Source organism: Cyprinodon tularosa, unplaced genomic scaffold, assembly GCF_016077235.1.
Source record: "Cyprinodon tularosa strain WSP-4 unplaced genomic scaffold, ASM1607723v1 ctg295, whole genome shotgun sequence".
NCBI classification, from domain to species: Eukaryota; Metazoa; Chordata; class Actinopteri; order Cyprinodontiformes; family Cyprinodontidae; genus Cyprinodon; species Cyprinodon tularosa.
This window is the reverse complement of record NW_024039002.1, coordinates 107,026-121,029: the sequence shown is the minus strand read 5'-3', so window position 1 is coordinate 121,029 and position 14,004 is coordinate 107,026. Positions and strand designations below refer to the sequence as shown.

At 37.6% G+C, this 14,004-nt stretch overlaps 1 protein-coding gene across 3 annotated transcripts in view; it reads right to left on the bottom strand.

Moving 5' to 3' along the window:
• The window catches only part of pde6a (phosphodiesterase 6A, cGMP-specific, rod, alpha), a 45,947-nt gene extending 33,261 nt beyond the window's left edge, over nt 1–12,686 (bottom strand). Inside the window, exons 1-7 of one of the 3 annotated variants that reach the window (XM_038291144.1) lie at nt 12,576–12,686; nt 10,812–11,148; nt 10,367–10,508; nt 4,221–4,373; nt 3,968–4,057; nt 3,660–3,800; nt 1,684–1,758 (exon numbers count right to left, since the gene is read on the bottom strand). In XM_038291144.1, coding sequence (XP_038147072.1) covers nt 1,684–1,758; nt 3,660–3,800; nt 3,968–4,057; nt 4,221–4,373; nt 10,367–10,508; nt 10,812–11,140 — 930 coding nt within the window. In that variant the 5' untranslated portion in view covers nt 11,141–11,148; nt 12,576–12,686. Of the gene's footprint in view, nt 1–1,683; nt 1,759–3,659; nt 3,801–3,967; nt 4,058–4,220; nt 4,374–10,366; nt 10,509–10,811; nt 11,149–12,575 lie in introns of those variants that run through there. The other 2 variants (XM_038291146.1, XM_038291145.1) reach the window with 2 other exon arrangements.
• Nucleotides 12,687–14,004: the final 1,318 nt, after the last annotated feature.

The following is a 14,004-nucleotide window of genomic DNA, read 5'->3' as shown; positions in this document are numbered from 1 at the left end:
TACCAACTATCTAAAAAATACATAGAATTACTTCTAAAAATATGAAGTAAAGTAATAAATAACATTTTACATAATGTTTTTATGACATTTGATTATTTAATTCATTATTAAAAATGCATTTTTGATTACTTAAGCTGGTATTCAGTTATTTAACCATAAACTTTATAACTGAATACCACATTTAATATTTGAATCATGTAATTCAGGGATTCCCAAACATTTTAGGCTGGGACTCCAACAATGACAATGCTACAGAATGCTAACTATCTAAAAATACATAGAATTATTTATAAAATAAATAAAGTAATTCAATAGAATTTTAAATTACTGGTTTTTGTGACATTTATTATCATTTTAAATGTATTTGTCAATAATTAAATGTTACATTTAAAATTTTCAAAGTATATTTATTTTATTTTTATGGGAAATAGGTATATATTTTCTGATATATTTTTGCCCTACATATATTTTAGATCTCATATCACCGTGATTGTAAAACTGTCTTAGGACCCCCTATTTGGTGTCTTGTGAACCCCCCATGTGGTCCTGAATCTCCTCTTTGGGAACCCCAGATGTTTTAGATAATACTTATTGTATTGTGTGTATTTCAAGACTTTTGTTGGCCCTCCCTTTACCCAGACCCAGAACTTTGTGGACTTGTGTCAGCAGAACCAAACCACAAAGAACTGATTAATGCAGGGCAAACCAAGGAGCTAGTGGTGGACTTTCGCAGAAGCAGATCCACCCGGCTGACACCGGTGAACATCCAGGGAACGGACATTGAGATAGTGAACTCTTATATGTACCTAGGTGTTCATCTTAAACAAACTGGACTGGACACACAATACTGAGGCTCTGTATAAGAAAGGTCAGACTCTTCCTGCTGAGACTGAGGTCTTTTGGAATGCAGGGGGCGCTCCTAAAGACCTTTTATGACTCTGTTGTGCCATTGGGCATATTCTATGGAGCTGTCTGTTGGAGAAGTGGCTGATCAGGAAGGTCAGCTCTGTGATTGGATGCCCTCTGGATTCAGCGCAGGATGTGGGAAATGAACATATCTGTTGGATAAAGTCTCCCACCTCATGCATGAAGCTGTCGCAAAACTGGAGAGCTCCTTCAGTGACAGACTGCTGCACCCTACATGCACCAGGGAGCGTTATCACAGATCCTTCCTCCCAGCAGCTGGAAGACTCTATAACCACCACTGTTCCCAACAACCTCAATAAGTTGTTACATTCATGCTGATTTTGCACAGTTTCTACCTTAGTCAGTTAAATAACATGCTGCTGATATTTTGCACATCTCTGATGTTGCTGCTATTTTCAAAAATATCCATTACTGTAAAAATGTCTATAGCTGGATATTGGTTATTTTATTCTCCAGGTGCACAGTTTTCTATTGTTAAAACACTTTATAGTACAGTATTTTATCATTTATCTTTTAACTCTTCACTAGTATGTTATTATACATTTTTCCAAGGTCCATTTTTTTGGTATAAACACCAGAATTTCTCCATTTCGGGACAATAAATGGATTTTTTATTCTATCCTATTCTATTACCACAGGAATCACATTGTGAAAACCCAAACCTTTGACAGATCTTGATCTGATGATGGCAAAAGTTGTCAAATAAAAGGCCTAGATAAAGGGAAATTATTTGTAGCTGCTATGGTTCATCCTTACCCTGCCATCAGGAGTCTTGGGTCCATCGTATGGTGGAGCTTCTCCCATCAATATGGGCCACATGTCAAAGAACTCCTACAGGTTAAAAAAAACACAACAGTGAATGGGATTTAAAGATGAGAAAACAGCTGCCTCAGTTGTTTATTTATTGTTTAAAATGAAAATAAAGTTAAACTCAAGTGTAGTTTTAAGTACATTTTATCTCTCTTTATATAGATTATGATCTGAGAATGGCAGGTTTTCTATTGAAGCCCTTAAAGATGTGTTTCTGTTTTTGTTCATTTTTGTTTTATTAATGGTTTTCCAGCAGCGACCATCTGTGCTGTCAGACAACATGTGTTCGTTCTCATATGGCAGGAGTCTGAAATGAACCGGCAGAAGCGTGTAATTAGGTGACAGCTGATGCCAATAAGTAGCTTTCATGATAATGTGATCAACAGAAATACAACAATTTTGGTTCTTAGACAGGATGAGGAAAACTACCGTCTTTAAAAAAAAAAAGAAAAAAACTTTATGAAGTAGTTGTACTCTACTTTTTGAATCATTTAGTGATATTCTTGTGAGGATATTACTACCTCTACTTTAGTAAAATTTGTTGTTACTCTACCCACCACTCTTGAAATAACTTGAGATTAGGTTCAAATATACAGTGAACAGTAGATATTGGGTGTTTTTACCATTTCCTACCCTACTTTTACCAACAGTAAAGAGTGTTATATAAGTTTATGTTAATAAAATGGATTTTGCAAAAACAAAATCTGCCAAAATGTATTATTTTTCAACCATGTTATTTATTTTTTTTATTTTTAAATTTTTGTCATTTATTTTGAAATACCAGAATTTGCAGATAACTTTGTCGGTTTACATGAATTTAATTGGATGTCATACCAAATATAGTACTTCATAGTACTACTAAAATCAGCCTAGTAGTACAGCTTACAAAAGCTTTTCTGCTAAATGAATAAAAAACATAAAATGTAAATACTGACTCTTAGAAAAACTAGGACTCTGAAACATATACTGATTTTTTTCTTTGTTTAAACTTTTTGCAAACTGCTGTGGCGGCAGAACGTAGGCCTACAGCTCAATATATGTTTTTTTTTATATTATTCCTAAAAGTCTTCAAAGAGTTAGAGAAAGTAAGTCTTATTCTGAGCATAAAAAGCTTATATTTTTCTTAAAATTAAGTTGGTCCAAGAGAAGTACTGTATTTTTTGTACTATAAGCATCAACGCTTCATCCAGCCTATATAAAGAAGCGGCCTTTTTATTTCCTAACCGTCAGTGGGCGGAAGTCAACATTGGAAATCAAAGAATAAGAGAATAAGTGGCTAATTTTCATTTAGCACAAGCACACGCCAGCAGCAGACACAACTGAGAACAAATGTCCTTAATTCAGACATTTTGACATTGATTTCGGTATTAAAGCTGTCGAGCCAATGAAGAGACCGGGCTTCAATCCTACAGAGCTACTATATGTACAGTAGAGCTCCCCCCTTCTGGAGCAGGGGATGTTGGATTTCGGGGGAACAGGAGAAGCAGCATTTAGTGAAGTTTAGACACTGTCGTCAGACAACATGTGTTAATTTATAAATGTTTTAAATCAGGTTGGGTCCGGATTATCCAGCAGTTGGGTCCAGATCCAAACTGTGGTCCGCTAATCCGTGACCTCTGCCCTACAGGTTTGGTTTAATGAATTTTAGTGGCTTATAGCCTGCTGCGGCTTTTACATATACGTTTCTCAGTTTTTGAAAAAATAAAAACTAATTGGGGCGTGGTTTACAGTGAGCTGCTCTATATAGTTTGGGAAATCCAGTATTGTTTCTCGAAAGCCCTTTTTCACCAAACAAAGGCTCGTAAAACTTTGTAAAGAATTTATCAAACTGAACAATTTTTTTCATGTGTCTCATCAAAGGATTAACATATACGGTACCTACAAACAACAGACTGCAATGTTCTATCTGAATGAAAACCTACCTTGGTCTTGGTCATGTCTAGCAGACCGACAGAGTAGCGGTCACAGTTTAGGAAAGCTCTCACTGTATACAAGGCCTTGTGGAACTGTCTCTCAATGTCTGTTAGCTCCTCAAACACCTTGCTGGCCGACCAAAGCAGCACCTGCAGAGGGAAATAAAAACACAGCTCCTATTTTACATGCCTCTGCTTTATTATCTCTATCTGAATTTATAAATGTGGAAATATCTAAATAGTAGTTCTTTGGTTGATTAAGTCAGTTTATATTTTGTCAGACTTTTCAGTGTCTTCTTTAGGTGACTTGTCCTTACCTGACCCTTTCTGGTCTCGCAGCTGTGCAGGTAGCTCAGGTGGAAAACTCTCAGGATCAGGTTGGCAAAGTTAAGATATCTGTTCAACACCTGAAACGATCAGAAAAATTATTATCAGTGTCAGTTCATCAACTTTACTGCTAATCTTTACAGTTCCAAAAGCAGAAATGGAAAAAGTTCTTTATAAAAACATTTTTCTATTTCTCCTTTGACTGGTGATTTAAATGTGTAGTAAATACGTTTTATACGCTACCTCCTCATCCTTGGCAGTGAAGCACGGTCCGTCCAACTTATTGACCGCCATCATAACAGCCACCATGTCTTTGCCGTTCATGATGGGGATGGCGAGGATGTTTTTGGTTTGATACTCGGTCAGCTCATCAACAAAGTTACTGAAATGTGAACTCTGAGGGGAAATAACAGACAACATTTGACTTGTTCTAAACTTTAACAGGAACAATTTAGGTGTCATTAGGTATCATTCATTTTTGGGATCGTACTTTTTTGTTTTAGAAATATTCCTGGTTTTATTTTTATTTTTTATTAGTTGTTTATATATTATTTGTTTCAGACAGATAATCCCAAAAAAGGAAAGGTTCTTATCCCTTGTTTTAAAAGTTTGCTTTTTTTTCTGCAGTAGGATTTACTGTTGGAGGACATAGGGACCCCTCTTTCATCATTCTGCTTCATTTTATCTCTATTCTCTCACTCTGCAGAATCTGTTAGTTCAATCTCTAAGTTTATGCTCTCTCTGTTTTTTTCTTATAGTAGCTTGATCTGTTCTGTTTCTATTTTTCTGTGACACCATCCTGGAGAGAAATATCGGCTGTGCTGCTGCCATCAACACTTTTGTTTATAGATGTTGGAGATCAGCCTATTTTTCAGTGAAGTCCTGTTTCTCTGACTGTGACTGACTGGATGTGCTCTCTTCATCCTCTGACATGGGAGCTGGCTCTGAGCTCGTCTGCCTGGCTGTGTGTTTCCTGGACAGGGTGCCTGTGGAGCTGGTTGACAGTTGCCTTTTGTATCTCTGCTTCTAACTATATGACTGCTTCTGTCTCCTTGAACCCCAGTCAGCTTCGGGAAATGGCTACTCACACTGAGCCTGGTTTTGCTGGAAGGTGTCTTTCTTTTAAAAAGGGAGTTCTCTCCACTGTCACTATAAAGCATGCTTAGTGTGAGAGATTGCAATCGAGTGAATGAGTCGATGCAATCAACTGGTTTTCCTAGGATAGAAAACTTTGAATCAATCTGACTGAAAGATCTGCTTGAATTGTCTCAGTAAAGTGTCTTGAGATTACATGTATTGTGAATTGGTGATATATAAATAAACTGAATTGAATAGATTTTTTCAGATGGGATAAACAGAAATCCAACCTTTAAAATAAACAAGAACTGTTCCGCATCTTATATATAGATGTCAGTTGTTTGTTTAGAAAGCATGTCAGTCCTACAAGCACCAATGTAAACAAAATATGAAATTACATGACATGCTTAAAGCGGGTGTCAGGGGGGCGGATTACCTTTGTTCAATGAAGTAGATGCACTTTTTGATATTATATGTCTCAACAAACTGATGATATTTGAAAAGTCTATTTTTTATTTTATTTTTATTTGACAAACTGGAATTCATTTCAATTCAATTTCAGTTTATTTCTATGGCAACAATGCAAAACACACAACATCTCAAAGCCCTCTGCGACAATTCAGTCAGTTTAAAAAGCAAAATCAGACCCCAATTCAATTGATCACTGCATCATGTGATGTAATGAACTGCTAGGGTTGAAAATAACCCAAGATAGAAATTTGTTGTACAAACCAGAAAATCCCACAAGAGGGCATTTTCCTCAAAGCGTGATATTTGTCCTTCTGCATTTGCATCATTTGTGGAAGGATGCTAAGATTAGCTTGCCTTGTTATCATCTGATAATGACAGCAGTTTTACCTCCAATGAGCCTATAGGAACTATAGTAGGAGTGCATGATAAGCTGAGATATATCAAACTAGAGTATTAGATAAATAAAAGCCCCTGTCAGAATAAGGATTTAAAACATAGGGCCAAAATCAAAACAGAAATGGGTCACCACAAACCAAACCAAACTTAACCAAGAAGACATGAAAATGTCCTCTTGTTAACAGACTTTAGGTGGGAACCAAGAGGACATAAAAATGTCCTCTTGGTGCGCACCTAAAATCTGTTAACAATCTGCAGGGAAAAGTTGAATAGGACTGAAAACGATTCCTTATGATCTTTAGAAAGGACGATCAAAGGTCTTACTTTGGGGGCTCATGGGTTTTTCATACCATAAGAGTGGTATTATCAATATCTGTATAAAAAGCTAATTCATACTTTTGTTTTAGTGTGAAATTTTGCCCCAGCAGCAAAAGATTAATTAATTTTAATGCTTTTTCCACATCTTTACCAGGGGTGTTCATAAAAGTGCAGGTTCTGATTTGATTTCCATTTATTTAAAATTGTCCGTTGAGGCAGTAAAGGGCAGCATTGCACATTCAAAAGGGGGGTATTACATTTTTTTGTACTTTATCATGTTTTGCCATTTTCAAATAAAAATTGCAACCCTGTAAGGGTTGCAATTTTTATGTAAGGACTCAAATACAGAGTATAACTTGATATAGAGCTTATAAATAGAGCTTTGGCAGGAAGCTCCTTTTTATTTTTGTGATTCTTTATCTTAATATACTTTCCATGCAATAGGCTGAAAATGTAAGCTTTTTAAGCTACTAAGCACAGTGATGAACTGAAATCATTTTAGCCCTAAACAAAGCAGTATGGAAATGTGCTGCGATTCCATTGAAGCTGTTTTCTCTGCAGAGTGGCCAGAGCAGTGATGCTACTTTTGAAAACAAAGAGACAAAGTCTTGGCTCATCTTGAATCAGCACTGTGAACCAAAGGTAAAAACCCGAAGCATTCTGACATGGTTGCTTTTCAGCTTTGCTCTGAAGATTCATAGTGAAACAGTTTCTGAATGACATTACATTTTGGTAAAAATGTATAAATGAGCGACGTCCTTTAAAGCTTCCCCAAGGAAAGAGAAATAACCTTTTTTTTATTTTTTTATTTTGTTTTAAAGATCCGACTGGATCTTGTGCATCTTGGGGACTTGTTCATGAATGAGGGAAAGATGGAGCTGGAGATCGACAAGCGGATTGGTGCGCCGTCTGCTGTGAAATGTGCACTGTACCGGTCTGTTGTGGTGAAGAGAGAGCTGAGCCAAATAGCAAAGCTCTCGATTTACCGGTCGATCTACCCTCACCTATGGTAATGAGCTTTTGGGTCATGACTGAAAGAACGAGATCCCGGATACAAGCGGCTGAAATTAGTTTTCTCAGGGCTCTCCCTTAGATATAGGGTGAGGAGCTCAGACGAGGGACGTCTGGGCCTCCCTACTGAAGCTGCCACCCCAGCGACCTGACCCTGGATGGATGGATGGATGGATGGATGGATGGATGGATGGATGGATGGATGGATGGATGGATGGATGGATCTCATGCACACAACAAACAGAGACTATACAGCAAAAAGCACAAACATGTCAGGAAATCACTCGAAGCATGCAGTTATGCAAGCTGAGCATTTGTTAAGTCGGTCAAAAAGTAACACTGGGGAAAACAATGTCTTTTAATTTATGTCTGCAGTTTCTGAGAAACTCAGAAGGATTTTTTCTAAACATTGCTTACCCGTAGGGCTGCAACTAACGATTATTTTGCAAATCGATTAATATGTCGATAATTTTTTTCGATTAATTAATTAATAATCAGAAAGTCAAAGAAGGTTTTTTTTTACAAAATTAAACAAGGTGATACTAAAACCTTTCCACTTGAGGAGTTCTGGACAGAGCACATTGACAGACGAAAAGGATTTATTTAATCTTAAATGCAAAATGTTTAGATTTTTTTTACAGTTTTAGTACAATTACTGCTCTAAGTGCGTCGCTCTGTCAGCTTAAGGTATGTTTTAGAGTCTATATAATCAAGTTAACGATTAATCGATTACTAAGTTAGTTGACGATTATTTTTAATAATCGATTAATTGTTTCAGGCCTACTTTCAGTTAAATTCAATTTAGTTTATTTCTACAGCGCCAATTCAGAAAACATGTCATCTCAAAGTCCTTTATAGAGACAATTCAACCAGATCATACTGTAAAATTGATTCAAATTTTTATATCTAAAGAAAACCATATGATTGCATCAACTCATTGACTCGAAGGCAAACCCTTACCAGTGAATTTTGAACCCAAACACTGGTTCATTCCAGATACAAAACACCTAAACAAAAGCTTAGTATTATTGTTTATGAAGTCCTACGTCGGAGAAACCACACAACTACAACACAAACGCAGAACAAAGGCCACATTTGGGACAGAGAGGATAGATGGTTTGACAGAGGGGTAAAGAAAGCCATCTTTGTTAAAGAAGGAAAGTCATCACTGAACAGAAGAGGAGGATTGGAGCTCATTATGAAGTGGTTAAACCAGCTCACCGACCATTAATCAAATGGCCAAACACAAAGCTCATCAAAGACAGAAAACTCCAACAAAGTCAGGAAAACAACAGGTGGTTATTTGATTTGCATCCGACTCCTGGATAGGTTCTCAAACATATTCAGAAAAACTGAGCGACAATTCAGTTGCATTTAAGCCTGTTTTGTGGTTGCCATGACTGATGACTGAAATGTTGCATAAAACATATAAAAATGTTAGTCAAAATTCCCTAACTTGTACTTTATCTTTTAAATTATTTAAAATACCATAAAGTTAATTTCTTTCTACACCAGGAGACAATGATGAGAACAAGACTAAGCGCGGCAGAAAAGATTTAAGGTGTGTTATTGTGCTGAGTCGGGGAAAGTGGCTCAGCGCCTGTGTGACCTACAGGAATAATCTGGGCTCACTCTAATTTAGGACACGTTAAGTTACTCCATGTTCATACCCTCCATTTTCTTTCCTCATTTAAGCCATAAACATGGTGTATCCACTTATTGAATTATGAATAAAATCCACCCTGCAAATGAGGGGATTTTTAAATTCAGTTGTAGAAGGGAAAGACAAACGTTGAAGGGAAATTGAGGCCAGCGCTTAGTCACTCACTGCATAATCCCCACCTACGGTGCAGCACAATCCTCTGCTAGATTGGATTGGGATGGAAATAGCATGTGCAGAGACAGTGACTTCCAGTCTGTTGCTAAAAAGTCATCCTCCATGCATTAGCAACGTAAAGCCAATCAATTAATAGAAACATTAGCTGCTACTTTACAGCCAATGGGGGAAAATGGAGGCTTGCAGCTTTTGATAGGGATGGTTTCCTTTTATGTGTTGTGGTGAGGCTGTGACTTCATGGTCTGAGGATTTGAGCAGAAGGAGATCTTTTCTGTCGTGGCTCAAAAGAAACTGGCAGGTCTGGCAGAGAGTGGAGGATCAAAAAAGAAATAAATAAAGCAACAACTGTCCCTGCTCTGTTTTCTTCACACATCAATAGTTCAGCTCCCTAATCTAACATAAAAGGATGTAATTCAACTGATATAGAGAAGTACTTATGATGCATCTGTAAAGTCTGCTTCACTATTACCAGTAAATGTCACAAAAACACTTTGGGCAGGTGTGGGCGGAGGGGGGTATGTAGATCTGTGAGAGCATGATGGGTACAAAAAGAAATAATGAGTTTGTTGGCTGTTTTGAAATGTCAAAGCCTGTAATGAGCTTGAGCTTCCACAATGGAATTAGATGCAGTGGTGTGGTATTTTGGCGCCCTCTGGTGGTCAATAAGAGAGTAACACAGAACTCATTCACATAATTAATAATAATAATTGAAGTTTATTGATCTCAAATTGGAGAAATTTGCCTCTGCATTTAAAACACCCCCCTGGCTGCCATTGTGCAGCACCCAAGGAGCAGTGTGGGGTTAAAGATCTTACTCAAGGACCCAGAGTGGAGGCTGTGGGGATCGAACCAGGTACTTGCAACCTTTTCAGAGCACAAGCACTGCTCTAACCACCAGACCAGCCCTCCCCTAATGTGTCCCCTGACATATAGTCATATCAGCTGTATGCCTCAACACCTGGATGGACTGGTGACCTGTCCAGGGTGTACCACGCCTCTCGCCCGTAGACAGCTGGAGATAGGCACCACTTGGGATAAGCATGATGGAAAATGGATGGATAAATGGATGGATTACTCAACTCTAATGCAAATGGCAAAATATTCTTTTGGACACCTTGACAACGAGTAAATAAATTGAAAATGAAATAAAAATCTCTCAAAAAGTCTCTTTTTATACATAAAAGGAGCTATACTGACTTACTGTTTGCTATTTTGCATTTGTTTACAACAGAGTTGAATAGTTCAGCTTAGCCAAGGGATGGATTTAAAGGTGGCCTACCTGCGATACATCAGGAACATTGACCATCTTCTTGCTTGTGGCAACATGGCCCACGATGCCCATGTCCAGCGGATACACAATCTCACTGTCAGGCTGCACCAGGCATTCCTCGTATATTGCATCTTTATGAACGTTGAATAATCTATAAAAGCAAAGTGAGAACAGACATGTTTTTGGATGATTGTTGATGATTATCCTATAAAAGTTAACTTGCATGGGCTTAAAAAAATTAAAAGGGTGACCTAAAGTATCAGAATGATTGAACTCACTATAGTTGAAGCAATGCAATTATTTAAAGCCTCTGCATTAGCATTAGTGCATGTGAATTAAGAGTTCAGATGGATGACTTTATATCCAGACAAATCAGCTAGAGCTGTAGGAGTTTACAACTTTAAAGGGAAGTTTTTTTGTTTTAATAAAACTTGCTAATAAAAGTCTGAGAGACCTTGTGGCGAGCTCAGCCACGCCGTTCCTCTGCCGGTACATGAAGAGGCTCATGCGGTCGGCCCTCATCATGAAGCTGAGGTGTTTCATGAGCTTGAATACGGAGCGCTCAGTCTGCAAGTTGTCCTGTATGTCCCGTACCAGGTCGAAAAGAATCTCACTCTCATCAACCATGGTCAGCTCATGGAAGGTCCGGACGTCCAACACAGGCTGGCGGTTGCTGTCCAGCAGGTCTGAGATGATTTTGGGCTTCAGGTTTATGTCATAGTACTGCTTTGCAAATGCTGGGTTGGCGTCCAGGAACTGCTCTGCTGCAGCTGCATCCACCATGGCTGCTGCTGCAAAAATAATGTTGTAAAACACATTATATAGTATGTATTAGTACGTACTCCTGTAGTGTACTAGTATGTACTCCTGTATGAAGATGCATTTAAAGCTGAAAAAAGTAGATTTGCCTTTTTATAACAGGAGCATTATCTCAAATGGAATTTTCAGGACATAATCCGACAAACGTGTGAATATTCAGAGGAGTTAAATCACCAAACAATCCAACTCAAATGAAATCATATCACATTTTAAGGAAGAATACTGAATTGATCCAAACGTCCAAACTCCTTTTTGCCTGGGGTGTAAAAATGTGCCTGAGAGGCCAGTTTATTGTAGTCACTCTTCAAAGCAGAAGACAAACACATAGTAATCATAGAAGAACTGTTTTTATTTTCCCAAGTCGTTGAACAAGAACATAGCCGTTTAAATTAAGCCAGTATCTTTAGTCATAAATTTCAAGTTTATCTCCCAGCGCCTGTGGTGGGACGATGATGGTGAAAGCCTACAGTAAAAGAGCTGTAACAAAGAGTGGCCTTACAGGGTCATCAAATAAATGGCGGATCAGAGGACATACCCCCAAAAAATTACCTCTCCTACCATTATAAATAAATGCATGTAATCTGCAAAATATACAGGAATTTGACTTAAAGACTGTACTTGGCTAAGATATCACTTAGATGGAGAATTATAAAAGGGGGTCTAAAACCATATCATGCCCATTTTTCCAATGGTAGAAGAGCTGTGATGGTATGGGACTATGTTTTTCCTTAGGTCCTGGAAACTCTTAAAAATTCAGCACAATTCAAATAAAATCTGGATTAATTCGCCCAAAATCCTAAAATATGCCGTCTCTACTGGTACTAATCCAGAAAATGTGGTCAAACCAACATAAAAAAGGGTTTAAAAACATCATCCTCTCTGTGTGAAAGGCATAAGAAGAGATATGAGGCTGTTTTTTTCAATATACTAGGTTGATCAAGAAAAAAAAATTGAATTCAAGGGTGAGTTTGCAACAACAATTAAAACCGTTTTTTCCCCCCTTTTAATTATTTGTTATGAGGGAGGCGATAGTGACACCTGAAATCATGTGAATATGACAGTCAGACATAATCAAATCATATTTACACCTTTTCGAATCCAGTTAGAGCTAACATAACATACTTTGCAATAAAAACAACAAAGGTAAATAAAGTAAATAAATAATAAAGTAAATAAATAGATACCATCACTTCAAAGTAGTGATATCTTCTATTTAAGGAAATAGTTCCTCATCAAAAAATTTAAAATCTACTCAAACTGGAGCTGTAACATCACATAATCAACTTTCTTGAGATTAATAATAAAATGTTATAGTTATACCAATTTTAAAACATTGTGAACCATTAGGTTGATCTCAAGGGAAAAAAAGAGAATGTGAATTTGAAGTGAATATTGTTACCTGTTAATTCCTTGTATGATCCCCCAGCAAAGTGTGTAATCCCTCTGTCCTCCTTAACGGCCAAGGTGCAGTTGTCTGAGAAGAGAAAGGGGATTACAAGGATGGTTTTAAATGGTCATGTGTTGACATAATCCTGCATCCAATTACAAACATGTGGATTACAAAACCAGCCAATGTTTAATGAAACTATAAGGGATTCTACTGTCTGTCTCCAAACAATTAGCCCTAAAGGATCTTAATATAAACACCTGCTTTGAAAAAATGCTGTGTATATGAAATGAAAAATAGAATAAATTTTAAAATAAATGGAAAAATAGAACCTTAAACCATCAATCAACTTTGTATTTCTTTCTTTACAGTGAAACACTCTCACAGACTATTTGATTTATTGACTAAAGCTAAGAAAAGCCAATAATTCCTTTAACGACTCCCTTTTCAGAGGCATAGGCCAGTGTCGGGTATTGCAGGCCAACAACCACCTGGACCACTCCCCATTACTGGAGATGCTTTTTGGTTCAATTTGCATGTTTTCTAAGCCATAACAAGGCTTTAACCTTCCTCTTGTGTTAGCTTTCTGCTGCCATATGTAGTGTTAGCTGGTCATTTTGGACCCGAGTATTAAATCAGCCATAAAATACCCTAAAAACAATCTTTTATCATCCAATGTATTTCTTAACTCTTGTTTAGCTGATTGGGCTCCCTTATCTATGAAAGGATTGGTTTTAATATTTTTTTGTGGCCCCCTGGGCCTTTGTTTTAGCAGCATACCCCTCGTTTTCAATGTCTAAAAAGTGGTCAAATGAACCTTAAGAGAAGAAGTTACCTGAGTGCAACTGAGAGATATTAAAACACATTTCATAAATGTTCAACAAAATAAAGATTTTTAATTTTAATATTATCAAATATAGTAACATCTATGGTGTTTCGGGTTATTTTGGACCCGTACATACTTCAAGAAAAGGGCAAAAACAAGTATTTTTTCCCCACACAATAGAACATGAATAAAATATTTATATTTGTGTATATTTACACTTTTGGAGTGTTCTTTGCAGATATATTTGTTGCAGGTGAAGCACACTATGAAGGTTTTTCTGTCCATATTGCTAGGGCAGACCTGACACCTCTTTGTTTTTGAGTGAGGTGGTCTCACTGGCATTGTGGCTGTGGATGGAGTGCTTGAGGCAGAGCTGGCTGCAGAGGGGGAAGGTGATGCTGATGCTCTTCTTGTTGCTGAGGATGTGGATGGCGTGTTTGGTGACCAATGCAGCCGTCTGACCAAGTCTGCAGTAGCTGGGTCTCGGGGCACCCGTTCCCGTTGCTCAATGTGCGGCTTGACAAGGGAATTCCCGAGCTCCTCAAGAAACATTCTCCGCTTAGTGTTTTGGGTTGAATTCCACCCTTGGTGAATATGGGTCCACAACACAAATGC